Source organism: Thunnus thynnus, chromosome 5, assembly GCF_963924715.1.
Source record: "Thunnus thynnus chromosome 5, fThuThy2.1, whole genome shotgun sequence".
NCBI lineage: Eukaryota > Metazoa > Chordata > Actinopteri > Scombriformes > Scombridae > Thunnus > Thunnus thynnus.
The window spans coordinates 14,655,057-14,674,166 of NC_089521.1; the positions used below are offsets into that span (position 1 = coordinate 14,655,057).

Genomic DNA, 19,110 nt, shown 5'->3' on the forward strand with positions numbered 1-19,110 from the left:
GAATATCACAGTCTTCATCGGCAGAAGAGTTTGCTCAGTTGCCTCATAAGAAGTCCTTGAAGTGCTCAGAACATCTACATTACTGAACAAGCTCAATATGCTAAAGATCATGTGATATGGTCAAAAGCTCCAGAACAGCTATTATATACTAAACTATTATATGGAGCTGTTATTTCATCAACTGATGTTTCCAAAGTCAAGAATGACTTGATGAACAAACTCACAATTAAAATGTATAATTTATTCCAGAAAGATGTTATTGATGAATTTGGTTGCTATATTTATTAAAATATACAATGCAATTAATTCATATTTAGAGGCCTTATGCATTTCTTAAATTCACAAACTTTCCTGGGCTTTGAGAGTCTTGTTTCATGTCTGTAAACAAATAAATAAATAAACAAACAAACAAACACCACCAAGAAAATAGAAACATACTGTAGGTTTTATTTAGGTTCGTCATGATGCTGAATTTAAAAAAAAAAAAAAAAAAAATCAACTGGTGCATGTGAACATAAATGCCATTTTTTTTTCAAATCTCGTCCCTTCAGGTGGACAGAGGTCACCCTGACAGTGCACGGTGCTTGTCGCCGCTCGCCGCTAATGGTGAGCGGAGACGTACAAGACGTCGGCCTAAGGCACACCTTCACAACCACCGAATAATGACAAATGAAGAAAAGGTGCGAGCCACAGGCCAGTTAAGTCATCATGCATGATAACTGACAGCAACACGAAGCAAGCCACAATTCAGTGTGTACAGGTCTGTGGTGCCATTTTGTAAAAATGAGTAAGACCGATGAATCCACACACAGTTTCACTGTTGTCATGTTTCTACATCCACAAGTGTTATATATTTCCTTTTTCTCTTTCATTACAAACATTTACAAAGATAATTATGTCAGCCTTAATATTAATGAGCAGTTTAAGTACATCGGGGCTAGAAATGCTGAAGCCTGTATAAAGTTGGTGGTCCTACGTTTGTGGCTGGGTTCTCATACTGACGAGCCCAGAATATAATAAGGTGCAAATCATCTCTCTAGGTTTTAGGGTCTGTACAACTTGATAGATCACAAATTCTTGACCAAATCCAGGCAATGATACAATATTTGTGATCTCTAAGGTTTAGAAATAGTGCTTTTCCTGTGCCAATCTGAGGTAGACATAACAAAACCAATGCAATGCAAAAAAGAGACAGGTGGTGTCGAGAGCTTTTGCAGCTGAGATGGACATTCTTTTGCAATGAGCGTACAAGCATAAAGAGCTCATTTGATAAGTCTGAAGATAAAACGAAAAAAAAAAAAAACTGCCAGAACAGTCTGCGTTGTCGTCTGGCTTACAGTGTTATAGCCTGCTCCAGTCTTAAGACAAAAAGATCTTACCGATATCTGACAACTTGACAGCAATTATAAATTATACAAAGGAGGAATTAACTTTTACAGTGTTCTCAGCTGCAGACAGGTTGAACAGAGAACCGACCAGCACCTGAAATCAGCACCGACGTCCCCGAATAACGTGCCGGAGAGATACTGAGGTTCCGAGCAGCCGACATTCGTACAGTGCATCTCAGGCAGACAACACAGCAGGGCCTAAAGTGTACACACACTAATACACACGCTCTTGTTACAGCAACATCACACGCAGCCACAGTTATTGCTTCAAAGCAGAGCACGCATACACACGCACACACACATACACACATACACAGCTCCAGCAGTAGTCAGTGCTGTTGAGTGGAGACAAGCAGCAGGAAAAAAAATTTAAAAAACAAACAAACATGCAGGCACCTTCAATGACTGCATCACCAGTCTGCAGAAAGCACCACAATTTTTGCAGAAATTAGCATGTAAAGAGAAATGTGGCACAGCAAAAAAAGACATCCAACTGTACATTAAAAAAAAAAAAAGCCTCTCAGATCGTCATACATGCTGTGTTCAAGATTAAAATGTTGAACCCTGTGGTTTAAAAACTCAAAAGCTTTCAAAAGAGACGCTTAGATAAAAACACTGATATATGAAACAAACTCAGGGCTTTTCCTCTCGTCTCTATTCCTGCTGCAGACATTCTTTGGTCATGAAATAGGCTGAATACATTAATTTCAACACATAAACAAACACTCTGCCGCACAAAGGCAACATGCAGTAACCGATTTGGGGTTACACATTAATTCAAGACTCGTACAGAAAACGGCTGGTGCACAAAACGGTTGCTGAATTGTTTTCTTTAGTTAGTAATTTCACAATTTACGATTTATAATCCCCACAAAAATTACTTTTGACCTTTAAAATCTCAAGCTGTAGTTACTTCCCTTTAGCTATCTATACTGTACAATATTCTCCAAAAAGATCTAGTGCTCTTTACCCACATGAACTTAAAATCTCTAAATGATATGTATCAATGAAATCCTGTTCACAAACATCAGCTGATATACAAACACACTTTTATAGCTTTGTTTTTGGGGCCAAATGAACCATTAATAGCATGTAATTCATGCAGATAATATGAGGCCAAGTTGTAAATATAACCTTAGTATTCATATGTCAAATTTGTATTACACATATTAATCACAGTATGCCAGTTAAATGTATTAATTATATGAAAAAAAAAAGTTTGCATTTACTGATCACTTGATTTTAACTTCCTTGCTACAAAAATCTGAATTTCTATTTCTTTATTAATACTTTTACAGATTTTTTTTTTGACAAAAGAGTTACTTGCATTTACCTTTGTGGGGCAGCAGTGATTTTCAACATCACTATTACAATATTTACTTCCCTCCCAGTTCACTCTTGCAGTGTCACACTGACTTTACACCTCCTGACAACTGATGCTGAACATTTTACAAACTCACGAAGCAGCCACCTCGCCGTTGCCAATGATGCCAAACAACAATGCAGATGTGAATATGAACGTAAAAGAGATGGATGGTGTTTAGTTCTCTCTGTCTCCGCTCTCTGGCAGTCCACAGGAGTAGCAAAGGCACAAAAACAGATACAGACAATCCCAACCAAACCCCACTCTATCCCATCACATGGCTCTGATGTCTCTGCAATAAAACCCTTTACTGAGCTCATAAACCCCCCCCCCCTCCACACTAGAGCCAGAAGTCACATGCAGGTGGAGGGTCTTTGCAATGGGTCTGTCCTTTATAGTGCACATTAAATGCGACAAAGACGCGCCTTCTTCTGTCCGCTGGAGCAGGTAGGGGGAAGGAAAGGAGGGGAGGGGTGAAGGGGTGTTGGGAGGGGGGTGGGGAGGTAAGGAGATGAGCAGGGGGAAATCAGCCTTGGAGCTCCTCGAAGCACGTCTCACAGACCCGTACTGGCTTTTTAGAGGACGGCGTGAGGGCGTTCTTGGCCGAACACTCGGCACAGAAAATGTTTCCGCAATGTCTGCAATGATGCTGGATATTCACAGAGGAGAAGGAGAGACACGACGTTATTTAAAGCAGACAAATAATAGTGTCTTGTCGTCTGGCAGAACATAAAACTTAATTTCTTACCTTCCTGACGGTGACGGTAAAGCCTTTCCCACAGGCCATACAGTTCTGTACCTCGTGATCCTCGGCCCACTTCCTGGTGAGAGACTGCGACTGCTTGATCTGAAGACCAACGGAGAGAGAAATTTGAGCGTTTATTAACATGTGTATGTGCAAGAAAACCTAAGACAAACTGTTGGGTGCATCATAGCCAGGTAAAGCAGGATGTAACTGTACTATAGTGTTTTTTCCCCCCTCCAATATTTCCTCATTGTTCATCTTTAACAAGATGCCCGGTGTTTTCAGGACTGACCTGGAGCGACTGGTTCTCTCTGCCCAGCTCCTGCATGGCCGCCGTCGTGTCGTCGAGCTTCCGCCTCAATTCCAACACCTTGGCCTGCAGTTTCTCTATCTCACCCTCGCCCTTCACACACCTGAAAACACAACAACACTGATGACTTGTGTGCACAATAATGAGAGGCTCAGGGGAATTTCCCACCGCCACTACTCTACTTGGCTGGCTGCTTAATCGGTTTGTTAATTAATAATTTCAGCGCTCAGTGCTTACGGGAATGAAGATGATGTCCTCTGGGTGAATTTATTTACCGCCAGTCTGTGCTGCCAAAGCTCTCTATTGTTAACAGGTGTATTTGTCTCATTTGAATTCAATATTGTGACTAAACGAGTCGCACCTCTTCACCTCAAGACAAGTCAAAACAGCGCTTAACTACACTTAAACTCAACTTCCAAGATGTTAAATTAACCTGAGCGGAATCTTAACACGTGTTTTCAAGAGTTACTCGTCCGTGGTGCTTTTATAGATAAGAGTACAAAAAGGAATGAATATCAAAGCTGCACACACCTGTGCTCTAGCAGCTGTGTGTGCAAGGTGTGTCAGCAGCTATCCGCTATTAATTAATAAGACTTGGAAATTAGGTGCTCTTCTCTTTCACAGAATGCACTCTGACAAGTAGCGTTATTCAGCGCAGTGCTGCTGTCTGATAGTTGCTGTAACCGTCATTTATTTTCTCAGAAATTCATGTCTGCAGGTGATGTAACAAACATTTTGTGTAGATTCATTTTCTTTAAATAATCGTACAGATATAATATTTAACTATTAATAGTGCAAAACAGTGTTGTTCCCTACATGTGCAATATCACAGCAGGAATTTAATAAAGCACATGGAAATTGGCCAAATACATCCTTAAACCTGCTCAGTAAAACTGAAGTCAGCCTTTCCTGATCTGCTATTTATATCCCGATGAACGTCTTGTTGCTTATGTATTATCAGTGTGTCCACGTTTGACATGCTGATGCCGTCCTTGATGTCTGCCAATTCCTATTTTCCTTCTCTGTTGTGGTGGTGATTGGGGGCAGTGCAGCAGCCGTTAATAGACCTAGCATGAGATCAGTTTCATATTTAATTATCATTTGTTATGCACAGGGAAATGAAGTTCATTAAAAATTAAGACTGTAAATGAGTGAATTTGAAGTTGTAGGAGAGATGTGGGCAAAATGTCCCTGAAGCGACGTTCAGCAGCTCAGGGTGACTAATCTGTCTGGAGGTTGATAGATTTTACATTTTCAGCTGTGATAAAAGACTCAAGACAACCAAAAGGTATAATGTTGTCAGTCTTATAATATATTTTTGACTTGGAACTTAAGTTTGTTTTAAAAGGATGTGTTAGATACTTTGGAAAACCTCATTCTTCAAAAGCTCAACACAAGAAACTCCTGGTGACCTTGGAGAAACTGGATGTGGTTAATTTCAATAATCTGACTGAGGGAGGATGACATGTTGTTGAAGGGAAACAACACCTTTCCAAAAGAGCCCGTCTCTCATCCTGGTTGTTCTGGACGGTGGCCTCCAGCACAGCAATCTCTCCTCTCAGCTCATCCGTCTGCTTCTCCAGTTCACTGACCCGCCGCTGGCTGCCCTGCCACTCCCTCTTCAGCGTGGCCACATTTTCATTCAGAGCCGTCACCTGAACGCTCATCTTAGCTTCTGCCTCCTCCCCGCGCTTCACCTGCTCTTCTCTGGCTCGCTTCTCTGCCACCTTTTAGAGGGACGCAAAGATCATGTCACAAAAAGAGGAATCAAAAAGGAGAGTGAATGACACTTTAGCTCCTTATTTAAGCTTAATTTGGTGGGATTTATTAGAATAGCCTACCAGCTGATCCTGGACATCCTTGGTTTTGGCGAGGAGCTGCTCCTCTCTCTGGCTCCTGCTGTCCCTTGTGGCCTGGTGCTCCTTCTGCTCCTTCTCAAGGGCACCCTGTGCCACCTCCACCTGACCCTGCAGCTCCAGTTTCTGCTGGATCAACAGCTGTTTGGCTTCCCGCAACTCACCCAGCTCCTGAAAAAAAATCAACAGATATGCAAACAAGAAGCATAACGGTTGGTAGAGACACTTATCTCAAATGTGAATATGAGGTCATGGATGGGGTTAAACTTCTAAAGGCTTGAGCGGGTTTAAGTTTAAGACATTATTGCTCCGACAACAGCTTTAGATACATTTTACGACAGCTTTGAAGAACTGAAAAATCCAGGCTCATGTCACATTGTCGACTCAAGCGTGCTCGGTTATACCTTTGAAGTATGAGGCCCTGATGACCTGCAGTATCCCCGAGTTAAGCTGTTTACATAAGACACATGCATGGGAAGCAGGTCATGGGGGGCAGTATGGGACATATAATGGCAGTCAGTCTCTATATTATCCCAGACTCTTAACATTTGCATGATTTTTCTAAGCTACATTTTGATTTTCAGCATCTCTTTTCCCATTTAAATTAAAAGATTATCATGAAAACTAACTGACCTTCTCGCTCCTCTCTGTTAGTTCCTTTAACTCTGAAGTCAGTCTGGTGTTGTTCTTTTCCAGGACACTCTTGGCTTTGTTCAGCTCCTCCACATTGGCCCTCTCCTTCTCCAGTTCCTCCTTAACTAGACCCTGAGGGAGTAGCCACAATTTAGAATATATGAACCTAATCACATCGAGTCACGTAAGTGTTTACGTATATGCGTGTTAATCATGTTGTCTGACCTGTTGTTTCTGCAGCTCCTTCTGGGCTTTTTCCGTCTGTTGGAGCCTCTGATCCCGTTTGGTGAGCTCCTGCTCCAGAGAGGCCCGGCCCGCCTTCAGTTCCTGGATCTGAGCCTCTAAACCTGTTTGATGGGTCCTGTTAGCAGCCAGCTCCTCCTGGGTCACACTTAGCTTCTCCTCTGACACCTACAGACAGAGAAAGGTCAAAAGTCACTTAGGAAGAATTAATCGAAATCTGTCTTGTAGAAACATCTGAGAAGAGCTTGTGTTACAATTTTGTAGGAAGTTGAAAAAAATTAGGTTGTCTGTTTACACATCCAGCAAATATGTAGCGACATTAGCATTCATTGGGTGTCATGTTTCTGGCCAGAAAACCAAAACCATGAGCTGAAAGACACTAAAATGTCCCACAGAGCTGAAGGGGCCCCCCATATTCAGGTGATAATTCTCTGTCAATTTTTGTCAAAGAGTCATTTCATCCATTTTTAATATAAAAATATTGAGTAAAGCAGCTTTAAATTGAAGCGGCTCCTCACTGCATGAACCTACTTTGAGGTCTTGGCGCAGGGCAGAGACCTCGGACTCCTTGCCATAGAAGTCAGACTGTAGCTTGGTGAAGCTTTCCTGACTTTGCTCTAAGGTCTTCTGCAGCTCTGCAGTCCGGCTCCTCTCAGAGGCCAGCTCCTGGCTGAGCCCTGACACCTGCTCCTTCAGCTTGCTCTCCTCCTCTGCCTGGAGATGAGAGTCAAATACACAAATTTATACACTTAACACATTTTAGGTCTTAAGATGATTATATTTATATTGTCCTCACAGTACAATAAGCATGTTTGTAACTGTAGTTGGGAATGCTACTTACCTTCTTGACATTGACTTCCTGTAACTCTGCTACTTTGCCTGTCATTTTCTTCATCTCCTCTTCAAAAGACCCCTGGGTCATCTTAAATTGTGCCCGCACCTTCTCCAAGTCATTCTCCTTTTCCTTCAGCACCTCCTGAGTCTTTGAGTGCTGCTGTTCCAGTGAGGCCAGCTGCGCTTTCAACTTTTTCTCTGCCTGACATTTGTAGACAGACAACAGTTGTTCAGGTGTTGCATTTAAAACAAATCATGCTTCATCGTGCAATCATCTCCGTTTTTTAGGAAGCTTACCTCTCTCATCTGCTCCAACTGCTCTTTAGATTCTTTCATTGCCTTGGTGATGCCCTCATTATTCTTCAGAAGCTCCTGTTTGGCCTTTTCATTTGACTTTTCCTGAGGATTAAAACAAGATTAATATTGTTTAGACGACCTTTTACATACAGATTGATGCACTGGTGTTGTAATTAGGGGGCTATTTGTTAAGAAAAATTTCCACAAGGAAAGAAATTATGTTGACGTTTGTCGCTGAGAGCGTTTTACTGAACCGACCTTCTCCTCCATGGCTGACTTATGGCTCTTCCTCTCAGTGTCCAGTTGACTCTGACTTTCTTTCAGCGCCTTTTTTGCCTTGCCCAGGCTCTCCTGAGTGGATGTAAGCTCCTTCTTTTGAGTCTCTTTCTCCTCTTGGGCCTTTAGTAAGTCTGCAGCCAGGCTCTGAGCTTTCCTGTCCAGCTCTGCATGCTGAGCCTTCCCCTCCTCGGTCACCTTGTCGAGATTCACCTTGAGAGCAGCTTTCTCCTGCTCGCAGCGCTCCAGCTTCTGCTGGGTGTCACTCAAAGTAGTTGCCTTTTGCTTTAATTCCTCTTGTAGTGTTGAAGCCCTAAACAGTGGAAAGACATATATGCTGTATTTAGGGTACTGTAATATGTTAAAATATAATGAAACAAACAAGAATACAAAATACTGGCACCTTGAGTCACAGTTAAAGATGGTTAGTTACATTTTGATATTTAATCATATGTTTATCAAGTCCAACACACCAGTATATTTTTTCTCACCCTGCTATCTCAGTCTCCAGCGAGCGCTGCAGCTCCTTGGCTTTGCGCTTAATCTCTGACCCCTCCTTCTGCAGCTTCTGCACTTCCTGCTGCGCCTGATCCCGTGTGGCCTGCACCTCCCCCACCTGTGTCTCCAATTTCTGTCAGATTAAAACAGCATCTTAATGTATAAAAAAACTCAATTTGTGCCTACACAGGGCATTCAAAAATGTAGGCCAAATGGACCCTACAGATTGCTGGGCATCCATATTTAAGTCTAAGGTATGGTATACATGGATAGATAGATAGAGCACTTTATTTATCCCCAAAAGGAAATTTCAATGTTACAGCAGCTATCACATAAAACAAAAACAACAACACTTGCATGCTATTGCAGTTCAGTGGCAGGCATTCACAATAAAGACTCAAAACAAACCTTATTGAGCCCCTCCAGCTGCTCTATACGCTGTTCTGAGGCCAGAAGTCTGTCTTTGCATTCCTTCAGACTGGCTTCCAGCTGAATGCACTGCTCCTGTCTCTCCTTGAGCCTTTGAGCCTTCTCCTCCACCTTCTTCTGAACTTTATTCAGCTCCTACACAAGACGGTCGGAGAGGGTGCAACATAAAAAAAAAGGAAAAAGAAGGAAATGGAAGAGAACAACACAGACAAGTCAAGGAATGACTTGTTACACATATATTTATAAAATCAAAGCCAAGCCACTTTTAAGAAATAGGATACATAATAAGGGACACTGCATTTTAGTCAAATTTCAACATCATCAGTCCAAAGAATGAGCTAACCTGCTGCTTGTCCTGCAGTGCGTGCTGAGCAGTCTCCAGGTTGTTCTCCAGGTTGGCCTTCTGTGCAGCCTTAGCTGCCTCCGTAGACAGCAACATCTCAGTCTTTGCCTTCAGCTGAAGGAAAACAGACCAACAAAGACATTCTCATGATCAAAAAATACAATGTACTCTGTAGAACAAACGGCTGAACATCATCAATAATCCAACTATACGTATACCTAAATCTACAGTATATTACACAGAGGTGCTTGTATAGATGCCTTACCTGAGAGTCCAGCTGGGCCACTTTCTCTTTGCTGTCTGCGAGCTGGGCAGTGAGTTCAGTGACTGAAGTCTCCAGGGTGTGGGCTCTGTCCTGGGCTGAACGCAGCAGGGTTTTCTGCTCCTGGACCTGCTCGTGTAGGTTATCCTGGGCTTGCTTGTTGCTCTCTGACTGGTTCTTCAGTTTGTCTGTCAACTGTGTTACCTTTAAATTCCCCATAAACAGAAAAATGTTATAAAATAAGCGATAACCAATTATTCCCCATCATTACTGTGGTAACCAACTGGCTACTTTTTAATCTACATAGCAGGTTTTAGTAGGTCAACAGTACTACAGCAGTACACGTGTGTGTTCATGCACCTGTTCTTGTAGTGCATGGTTTTTCTCTTTTAGCTGGTTGAGCACAGCCGTCTCTCCCTCCCCGGCCTGGATCTTGGCGCACAAGTCCTCTCTCTCGGCTTCCAGCTGGCTCACTATGTCCTTGCTCTTCTGCAGCAGAGCCTCCAGGTTCTGGATCTTCTGGTCCTTATCTCCAATCTGACGCAACACCTGCTCCAAGTCGTTCTACAGCACGAGGGCAAACCAGCACAGCAGAAATATAATAAGTTTTATGTTGTGTATATACGTCATGGGGAACGGGCTAAAAGCAATACACAAGACTGCACCCATTTATCTACACACACACATATTTTGCCATTATAACGACATCAGTTGAAAGTTCATGATGTGTGTATGCCACATGTAATTCCATATGACAACTCGAGATGAGTATAAAGCCTCTCTTGGTTTTATGAATGTCATTATCAATGCTTCAGATGTGAGGGTTTTTCTTGTGACCGGTACCTGTGCCTCACGCAGTTTGCCATTGGTGTTCTGCTGCAGCACCTGCAGCTCCTGGTGCTGCTGCTTGGCTTTCTCCAGCTGGTGCTGCAGGTCTGTGTTCTTACCGGCGCTCTCCTTCATCTGAAAAGGAACAAAACAGACGATTTTATTCTAACCTCTAAACCCTGATCAATTTTTTATAATAAACCTCAATGCATTCTCACCTACTAGTCAAACATCTTTCTGTTTCTGTATAATTTAATCAATCATCTACAGAGATGATAAATGTAAACTATATTCACATATTTTAAAGCGTATATTATATCTCACAATGCACAATTTAACCTCAGACACATTTTTGTACAGATGCTCTGTCTCCTCTATCACATTAATTTAGTTTCCTTGCAGCAATCATTAAAATTTCATCTGATGCCTACCTGTTCTTCAGCACGGGAGAGCTTGAGCTGCAGGTCGGCTGCTTGCTGCTCGCGGTCTTTTAGTTTCTCCCCAGACAGCTGCCTCTGTTCTTTCAGACGACCTTGCACCTCGCCAAGCTGCCTCTCTGCCTCCAGCAGTTTGGCGTGCAGCTACGAAAGAGCAGAGAGAACAGTGACGATTAAGATGGAGAAACCTGCCTTTAATATATATTTCACATCATTAGAATGAAGTCATTATAGTCCTTGTTAAATGTATGTAGTCTGTTTGGATCACACTCACCTGACCGATCTCAGTCTGCTGCTGAGCACCTTGGCTCTCTTTTTCTTCCCTCTGCTGCTCCAACTGTTTCCTCTCAACCTTCAGCTCCGCATGCTTCACTTCCAGCTCCGCAATCTCACTCTTCAACTTGGCCACCTCCTCAGCCTTCTCTCCAAGCTCTGTCTGGGCCTTCTGCAGGGACGTCTCGGCCCCGGTGGCCCGAGCCTGGAGCTCTTGGACCTCCTGCTCCCTCTCCCTCAAACTGTCCTGGACTCCTTTCTTAGCAGCCTTCTCAGCCCCCAGACACTCCTCCAGCTCCTGATATTCTTTCTCCTTATGTGCCAGCTTTTCAGACAGGCTCTGAAGAAAGCGGGGAGGACACGTTAACATGGATCAGATGAATACTGGCTACACAGATGTTTGGGAAATACAAGAGTGCAAGATGTTACTAAACAGGATCGAGTAAAAAAAAAAACGTTGTTTTCTAATGTTTATTTAGGATAAAGTGTCTCATGACTCATGAAGACTGACAGTGCTTCAAAGGCTGATAAATGATTGTATGAGGCATGAATTAAGCCATGCTGGAACATCTGTCTTTTCTAAATTAAACAGTTAGCGTGATAGGAGCTGCAACTAAGCACGAACACCACGTGTGATATAAGCTATGGAAAAAAACAGTCACCCTGCTCTAGAAAAACACTCCAGAGTAAAGTGTGGTATGGCATTTCTAGGGGAAAGTTTTACGACAGAGGACTTGGAATAACATGGTATGTGTACAACACTTGCCCTGGTGTAAGCTCCGGCAGTAAACTTGGCAACAGGGTGATAAAGAACAAAATGTTGTTAATAGTTGCCGCGTGCTGCTAACTAGGGAGTGTGACAGGACTCCTGGACATCACAGATGTCCAGTAAACCTCTGCTGGCTCCCGGTCCACCGCAGCAGCTGGGCAACATTAACAACCCTCTCTAGAGACTTTGTGTTTATTCCCCACCTCTTTTGTTCATCCCTCAGACTCATTGCGGTCCTTCTCTTGTGTCATTGTCGAGGCTCTTTGCCACTCCTCTCTGATTATGGGGCTACAGACCAATGAAACCCTGCGTTGGTCGTTTGCCTGTCTTGATCCTCTCTATGTCACTGTCTGCTCCATTACTTTTGTCTCTAATCTCATCTGTATCAGGTCTATCAGGGTATCCTGTTGCGAGGAGAAGCGTGGGGTGGGTCTTCAAATTGAAGATCCAGTTCTGTAATCCTCCTGCTATCAGAAAACCTACTTGGCCTTGGGAGAGCACCTGATGTGCGAAGATTTAATCACTGGCAGAAACACTGTGTCCCTCGTCCCCCTATTCCCATTGCACCAATGCAGCTACCTGTGATTGTATTTCACCCCAAGTAGGAGAGCTGGCATGGCAGAGATCCCCCCCTGCTGGTTTAATTATAGAGCTGCGTGTGATTTTTGTCAACATGTCTCGGTTGCCAAAGAAGGCTGGTGACAGCAGGGCATTGTGAGCGCGCCTGAATCTGATGCCGAGCAACAGAGGAAGGTTTACAGAAACTGAGATGGCGTGCTCTGTACTTGAGGGACAGCTGGCAAGGCTTGTTAACATTACTGAGGTAAAAGTAATTCTACACAATATTTTATATTTGTGTCTGCTGTAATCTGTTCAGAATTATTAAAACTGTCAAATGACTATAATAACTGTAGTTGAATTTATTTCTAGTGGTGTGTGTGTGTGTGTGTGTGTTACCTGGCTTTGCTGTTGCAAATTATTCAGATTGCTCTGCAGCTGGTGGATCTGTTGCGTATAGACGGCTGCTTCCTGTGGACCCTTCTCCAGCTCTGCTTTCAGTTGGGATATGGTCATCTAGAATATAATATTGACAGACACATAAAAGTCACAGCATTTAGTGTGTAATCAAAGAACTGAAACATACCACATAACCAAAAAAATAAAAAATAAAAAAAAATAAAAAAATAGCAACAACCAGGCTTCAGTCGCACAAAAACATAAAGAGGTAGCACATTGATAAAAAAAACAAAACAAAACAACAAGATTTCTGAAAAACTTCTTAAACTTAAAGAAACTCAAAAAGATGACACCGAATTCAAGACAAACTCGAAACGCGTTTTTACCTCCAGTTTACGAATCTTGAAGAAATAGTGAGTGTCGGAGAGGGATACAGTATGTGAGACGTAGAAGAAGAAGGGGAGGGAAAGAGAGACACAGACAAAAGGTAAATCACAATACGACAGCAAGAGGCCAATCTGCAACACAGAGCATGATGCTGCTGAGAGAATAAATAGTCGGATTTATCACAAATTTACTGTGTTTAATAGTGACAACTTCCTTCTGTGGCAGCATTAAGCACAGTATTTTTATACAAAAGTGGGGTTGATGTGTTTTTTTGCTGTGTATTTTGCAGGGGCAGACAGTGCATGAACCTGAATATAATGTTAAGTGTTGCCTTATATTTCAGATACCATGCTGACATGTGCTGGAAGACTAGGCATGCTCATACTGTGGAGCTTAAACCTCAAGATATTACAACTATCGCGTCAGACTACTTGCAGTCTAATTAAAATCCTGAGCTCCATCAAGAAATCAAATACCAGACAATTTTCAGTCACACTGTCGTTTCTCAGTGTAAATGAATATGAAACTGTCTTTTGAGATATGTTGCAGAGATGTGCAGAGCGAGGGCCTGGAGCTGCCTGATGGAGCCCTATAAATACTCCTCTCCTTCTGGGATCCAAAATGCAGGAGATGAGGCTGAATTATTCACCATGCATTAATTAATGAGAAACAGGCAAAAAGCCATCTGGTCTAAGATGACTACAGTAAATAGGAACTACCTCATAAATTATTTTTAGTAATTTTTAAATAAGAATCCTGCTGTCCTGCCTAAAAACTAAAATATACTGTATTTCACATTATCTTACAGATAATTTAAGGATGGGAGACCTTATGTTGCAGGACGTTGGGAGAAAGTTTTATCGAGAATCAGTCACAGGTGATGTGCCCCCCCCCCCTCACCTCTGAGGTAGTGTAATTAGCCTGCAGTTGCTCGTAGTGGTTTTTGAGGCGTTCGGACTCTTCCTCCCTCTCACGTGTCATGCAGTCCATCAGCGTCTGCACCTGCACCAGCTCCTTCTGCAGTACCTCTACATCCTCCACTCCCGGTCGCTGCAGCTAGGGGGCAGAACAGAGCCGTAGGGACAGAGAGGCAGACAGAGGGGACCAACAGGCTTTTTAGTATTAGGTTAAAACAAAACTAGGTCCTCTTAGTTATGACTACAGCCCAATAAATGCAACTATCATAATGTAGTACACAAGGCGTCAAACCTACATTTGTGTGAAACTCTACTTTTACGTGTAGAGATATAAATTATTTCGATGAAGTTCTGTTTCACGTTTCTATAACAACGGTGAGCAGACTGTCTGGATGGGAGCTGTGTCGATTCTTCCGCCGCGCAGCTCAGAGCCAACCCGATTTCATGGTGTCTATTCAACGTTATTCTCTCTTACTCAAAAGCACAACATTCATGAAAGGTCTATAGAAAAAGTATGTTTCAAGCCTGGTGAGGAGAGAATGGAAACTTAATGCGTGTCGTACCAGTTCTGTTTGGAGTCTCTCGTTCTCTTGCTTCTCTTTCTGCAGTTGTTCAGTCAATTTGGCAAGCCTCTGGTCAGCAGCCTCCTTTAAGCTTTTCTCCTCATCATAGCGGGACTTTAAGTCTGTCAGATTCAACAAGTCAAAAAACGTCCATTTAATAACATCCAAAACACGCACAAATACCTCATTTGTTCATATCAATCTGAACTTACAAAAAAAACTGATTTGAGGAAAAGACATCGTCACAAAAAACTGTAAAAAAAAAGAACAATAACTTCTGCGAGACTGGATAAAACACAATGGATGGATTGAGCTTCACTGTGATCTAGTAAAAGAGTAGTTTAGTGACGCTGCCCTACAGACAGAGGCCTCCCAGTTTCCTGGGCTGCACAGTCCCACACTAACCTACTATCTCTGTGGCCAGCTGGGCAGCCTTCTGCTCAAACAGGTCTTTCATCTGCTTGATGTTGAACTTTTCTGTCTCCGATTCATTCAATTTCCTTTCTAGGGCTGAGAAAAGAGCGCCGCATGTTAGCGATTAACATTTTCTTGTATCTTTTACATGTGTATTTAGAAATGTAACGTACCGCTACCTGAGTCGTCTGAGCTCACGGGTCCTTCGTTCTGAGGAATCGAGGGAAAGAGAGGAGCATGTACAGTAAGAGTAAGCATTGCTATTATGTCTTAGAAAACTCTTCCATACAGTAATATTATTATTAAGTAATAAAGTAAGACATTGTTGCTATAATACATATTAAACATCTTGAGGGAATTACTTGCTTCAGTTGTCCTTGGACTTTGTCTAATTCCTTCTTGAGCTCTCCAGAGAACCATCTTTCTTCCTAATGGTGAGAAAACACACACACACGTCTTTGAATGAACTGATCACTTTACACACATTTGTAACACTCACAGTCACAGTTCAAAAAACTTGATCATACCTTGAGAGAAACATGCAGGTCCTGAACCTCTTGCCGTAACATTGTGAGGTCTTCTCTACAAGGAGGAAGGAGCGCGTTACCACAAATACACAACGTAACATTTTATCAAGTGTATGATGGGATCAGACTCTTTGTCACGTTATAATTAAACATTATATTAATATCAATCAGACCTCGTGGGGGCCATATGAGCGGGAAGGTCTCCGGTATCATGGAACAGCTGGTAATGCTTGAACAGCTCCTCCGCAGAGTTGTGAGATTTCATGCACTGAGGACAGATGAAGCCCTGAAAAACAGAAGTTCATTATGAGGACCAACCATGTGAAAATAACTGATCAGACAGTTTAACTTTACAGCAGGAAGAAAAAACCTTACCTCAGAGGTTTGATCATGATTAAGGTCTGTGCTGGGCTGCTCTGACTCTGCATTCTGGGAGCCTCCTTTCCCAGGAGTCTAGAGAAGAAGAGAGAATAGACTTTACATTTGTTTAATAACTTAATTGCCTAAAAAAAAAATCAGTTAAACAATGATAGTGAAGGACCAGATTGTTATTATTTTTTAAAACAAAATGAGGTTTCAGCCGTATGAGTTAGTCAAATCAAGTGGATGTCTTCCAAAATTAGTCTTTTTGATGCAAACTTCAATGTCAGGGTCTCCATGGAGAGTGTTTCTTGGCTGAGCTGCAGCAGATGGATGGTAACAAAATGCAGTAAGTAACAAGGGAGAAAACAAATGCAGCAAGAAACCTGCAGAAAGACAACATCCCCCAAAATAAAGCCAAAACTGCACAGTAATGATTAAAAAAAAATGTTAATGTCATGAAATGGTCGAGTCAGAGTCAAGACCTCAATCCAATCCAACAGAAAACTTTGGCAGGCCTTGAAAATTACTGTTCACTCACAGTTTCCATGCAACTTGTGAGAACTTGAGCAGTTTTGTAAAAGCTGAAAGGGGAAAAATTGTCCAGTTTCCAGATGTGCAAAGCTGATACTGATCTAGCCACATACATAGAAGGCTGTAATTGCTGACAGTGTTTTTTTTTCTGTTTTTCAGTCAGTGTCAGTAAAGCTCAATTACATTCAGTGTGATTCAAAGTTGTAAAACAATGAATCCTGGAAAACGTCCAAGTAGTTTTCAGACATCATTCGGGAGCTGGAGGAACTGGTACCACCACATACTGCAGTGCTGTTATTTTATGATACAGCGGTCTTAAATAAATACACACCCGAAAGGAGAACACAACAACATTAAAAGTGCAGCTTTTCATTTACACGAAATGTGTTTAAGTCTAATAAGTTGGACCCTGCAGTTGTTTTTGTGAGTCAAGACTCTGCTGAGGGCATTGGCCTCTTCTCTGGGAAGCCTCATAGTTCTTTTCTGAAAAGTAATTATTGTTCACTTGATCCAACTTTTACCCAGATGTGAGCAAGTAAAGAGCGCAAGGGTAAAGGGAGGTTGCTGTCTCTCTCTAGCAGGCTTCCAGGGCCTGCTGCAGAGACAACATCCCCACAGCATGATGCTGTCACCACCACGTCTCATGACAGGGACTGTTCACCTGTGTCCTAAGAGTGTTTCCGTAAACACATTAAAGCAGCCATACAAATGCTATGTGGTTATATGTCAGGCAACTGGCCAGGTTATAATAGATAACACAACCTGTAACTTCTTTGAAGTAAAACAGGACTTCAAATCAGCTCAGTCCGCTGTCGTGAAGCAAAAACACAAGGATGTCTCCCTCATTTTTAAAAAACCTGCAGCAAACCCTGCACCACCAATGGTCCATTCACTAAAAGGTTTGTTTTTGTTGGTCATAGTCTGCATGAATGAATGAGGTCAATATGTGGCTGTGTGTGTGTGTGTGTGTGTGCGTGTGTGTGTGTGTTTGTAGGTACAGGCGCTTCGAACAGTATCATCTAGAGTCTATTGGAGGGTTAGATAAACACCACTTTGAAGGCGGGCTGAAGGTTTGCATCATGGAACACCCTTTGACCCTACACAAACATTAACTAGCACTTCACTGACTTTGCCAAATAAGGAAATAATATTCATATCCATAAAAATAAAAAAGTAAAAATGAATTTAATTTCACACAGGTAATCTTTTCTTTTTAAAGATGTATTATACTATCTTGAAATAGGCTGACAACATGCCTGTTAGCCTTATTTGTGCCTGTATTGCACTGTACAAACACATTGCTGGTCAAAGGTGACGGAGAAAGTTTGAAAGGTAATAAAAATGCATTTGTAATCATTATCTTGGCAAAGTAGACTACAACAGTCAAGACTGTATTATAAATAAAGTCAGTGGTTCACAAACACATGGAGGACAGATGTTTATTAGACAATGAGTCCTCTTTAATCAGACTGTTTCCTAAAACACCCTCCGCCCGTTATAATATTGCGTTGTTGGCAACACTGGAGTGAATAATTAATACTGAGGTTATTGATCACTGATGCAAAAAGGGCAACAGTTCAATTTCATTTGTTTTTAAAGTGTTTATATGTTACAGGTCGGACTTTTAATCACCCCTGACCTAAATGCACGGTGTTTAGAGATGGAGTTTCCTGAGTTTACTGGCCGAGACTTCAAAGTGTACACAATGATGCATGTAGCAGTGCCTTGTGGGAAATGTAGTCCTACGTAGAAAGCTAGCTAGGCAGCTAACCTCCCACTTGTAACTTTTGTGACAAGCTGGTAATTTATCCAAACGACCATACTACCATTAACATTATGATAAGCCTAATTAATTAAAGAGCATGATTATCTTTCATGTTGTGTTGAGCCAGCTCACACGAGACGTCAGCGTTAGCATGTGTGCAGTGGACGATGAATTAACCCAATGCTATGACATGGCTAGCTCACGGAAACCTTAATAATAAAATGATTCAGTGACAAACTACGTTAGCTAGGGATGAGTTCCTCACCGACTAACCCTGACAATATGGATACGTTAGCGAATTAGTTTGCTACTGCGTTATAAAGACAGGTACTAGCTTGCTACATCCCTGTCTAGAGTAGCATCAGTCAATCGAACCGAGTTAGCATCTAACGGCTAGCTGTGTGGAGCGCTTGGTATGTTCACTGCAACCTCCCGAGGTAGTGGGGTTTTTTCCATTCCATCAATTCCGTTTGCTCAAAAACCAATACCCCGCCCACCCGCAACACACTCGCTTGATAAAACGCGCGTCTCCAGCATTAAAAACAGAAAGGATAGGCCTGTGTCTCCCAAGCGAAAAACGGACTCGGTTTGACCAAACAAAGGCGATACGGTTGACTTTGTTGTCCCAGAAGCTTACCATCTGTAGTATCCGTCTGAGCATGGCCTTGATTGTGTTTGTCCGGACACGAAAATCCAATCAGTTCTTCCAAAAGCAAAAGTTGAGGTGGCTATACCACGAACACCTGACCAGGCTCCGGCAGCAGCAGTGGATGGGCGGGTCATGGAGAGGATGGTCGAGCAGGACTCAACAGTCTCAAGATTCGAGATAATACATAAGTGCTGTCATGTTTCAGTGCACAAATGAAATAAAAATAAAACACTGTGGTCGGTAGTTGTTTACA

At 42.3% G+C, this 19,110-nt stretch overlaps 1 protein-coding gene across 2 annotated transcripts; it reads right to left on the bottom strand.

The window, feature by feature from the left end:
* Window positions 1–427: 427 nt before the first annotated feature.
* eea1 (early endosome antigen 1) lies at window positions 428–19,022 on the bottom strand. 2 transcript variants are annotated; one of them, XM_067589396.1, is made up of 29 exons: window positions 18,846–19,022; window positions 15,925–16,002; window positions 15,723–15,835; window positions 15,550–15,604; window positions 15,385–15,450; window positions 15,202–15,232; window positions 15,014–15,118; window positions 14,609–14,730; window positions 14,029–14,184; window positions 12,742–12,858; window positions 11,017–11,355; window positions 10,737–10,886; window positions 10,321–10,440; window positions 9,838–10,041; window positions 9,481–9,681; window positions 9,216–9,329; window positions 8,852–9,007; window positions 8,437–8,576; window positions 7,928–8,258; window positions 7,670–7,771; window positions 7,380–7,574; window positions 7,070–7,252; window positions 6,521–6,706; window positions 6,296–6,427; window positions 5,648–5,833; window positions 5,295–5,533; window positions 3,789–3,909; window positions 3,500–3,598; window positions 428–3,400 (listed from the first exon to the last, which is right to left on the bottom strand). In XM_067589396.1, the coding sequence occupies exons 1-29, from the start codon at window positions 18,867–18,869 to the stop codon at window positions 3,278–3,280; spliced, it is 4,188 nt and encodes a 1,395-aa protein (XP_067445497.1). In that variant the 5' UTR covers window positions 18,870–19,022; the 3' UTR covers window positions 428–3,277. The 2 variants fall into 2 exon arrangements, with proteins under 2 accessions (XP_067445497.1, XP_067445496.1); XM_067589395.1 differs by having other exon boundaries at window positions 15,196–15,232.
* Window positions 19,023–19,110: the final 88 nt, after the last annotated feature.

Excerpts from the sequence above, each read along its gene's own strand:
- eea1 (XM_067589395.1), bottom strand. The coding sequence starts at position 18,869 with ATGCTCAGACGGATACTACAGATG. Across the intron at positions 10,441-10,736 it reads TCTCCCGTGCTGAAGAACAG|ATGAAGGAGAGCGCCGGTAA; the intron begins GTAGGCATCAGA and ends GTTCCTTTTCAG. Across the intron at positions 3,401-3,499 it reads TTACCGTCACCGTCAGGAAG|CATCATTGCAGACATTGCGG; the intron begins GTAAGAAATTAA and ends GTGAATATCCAG.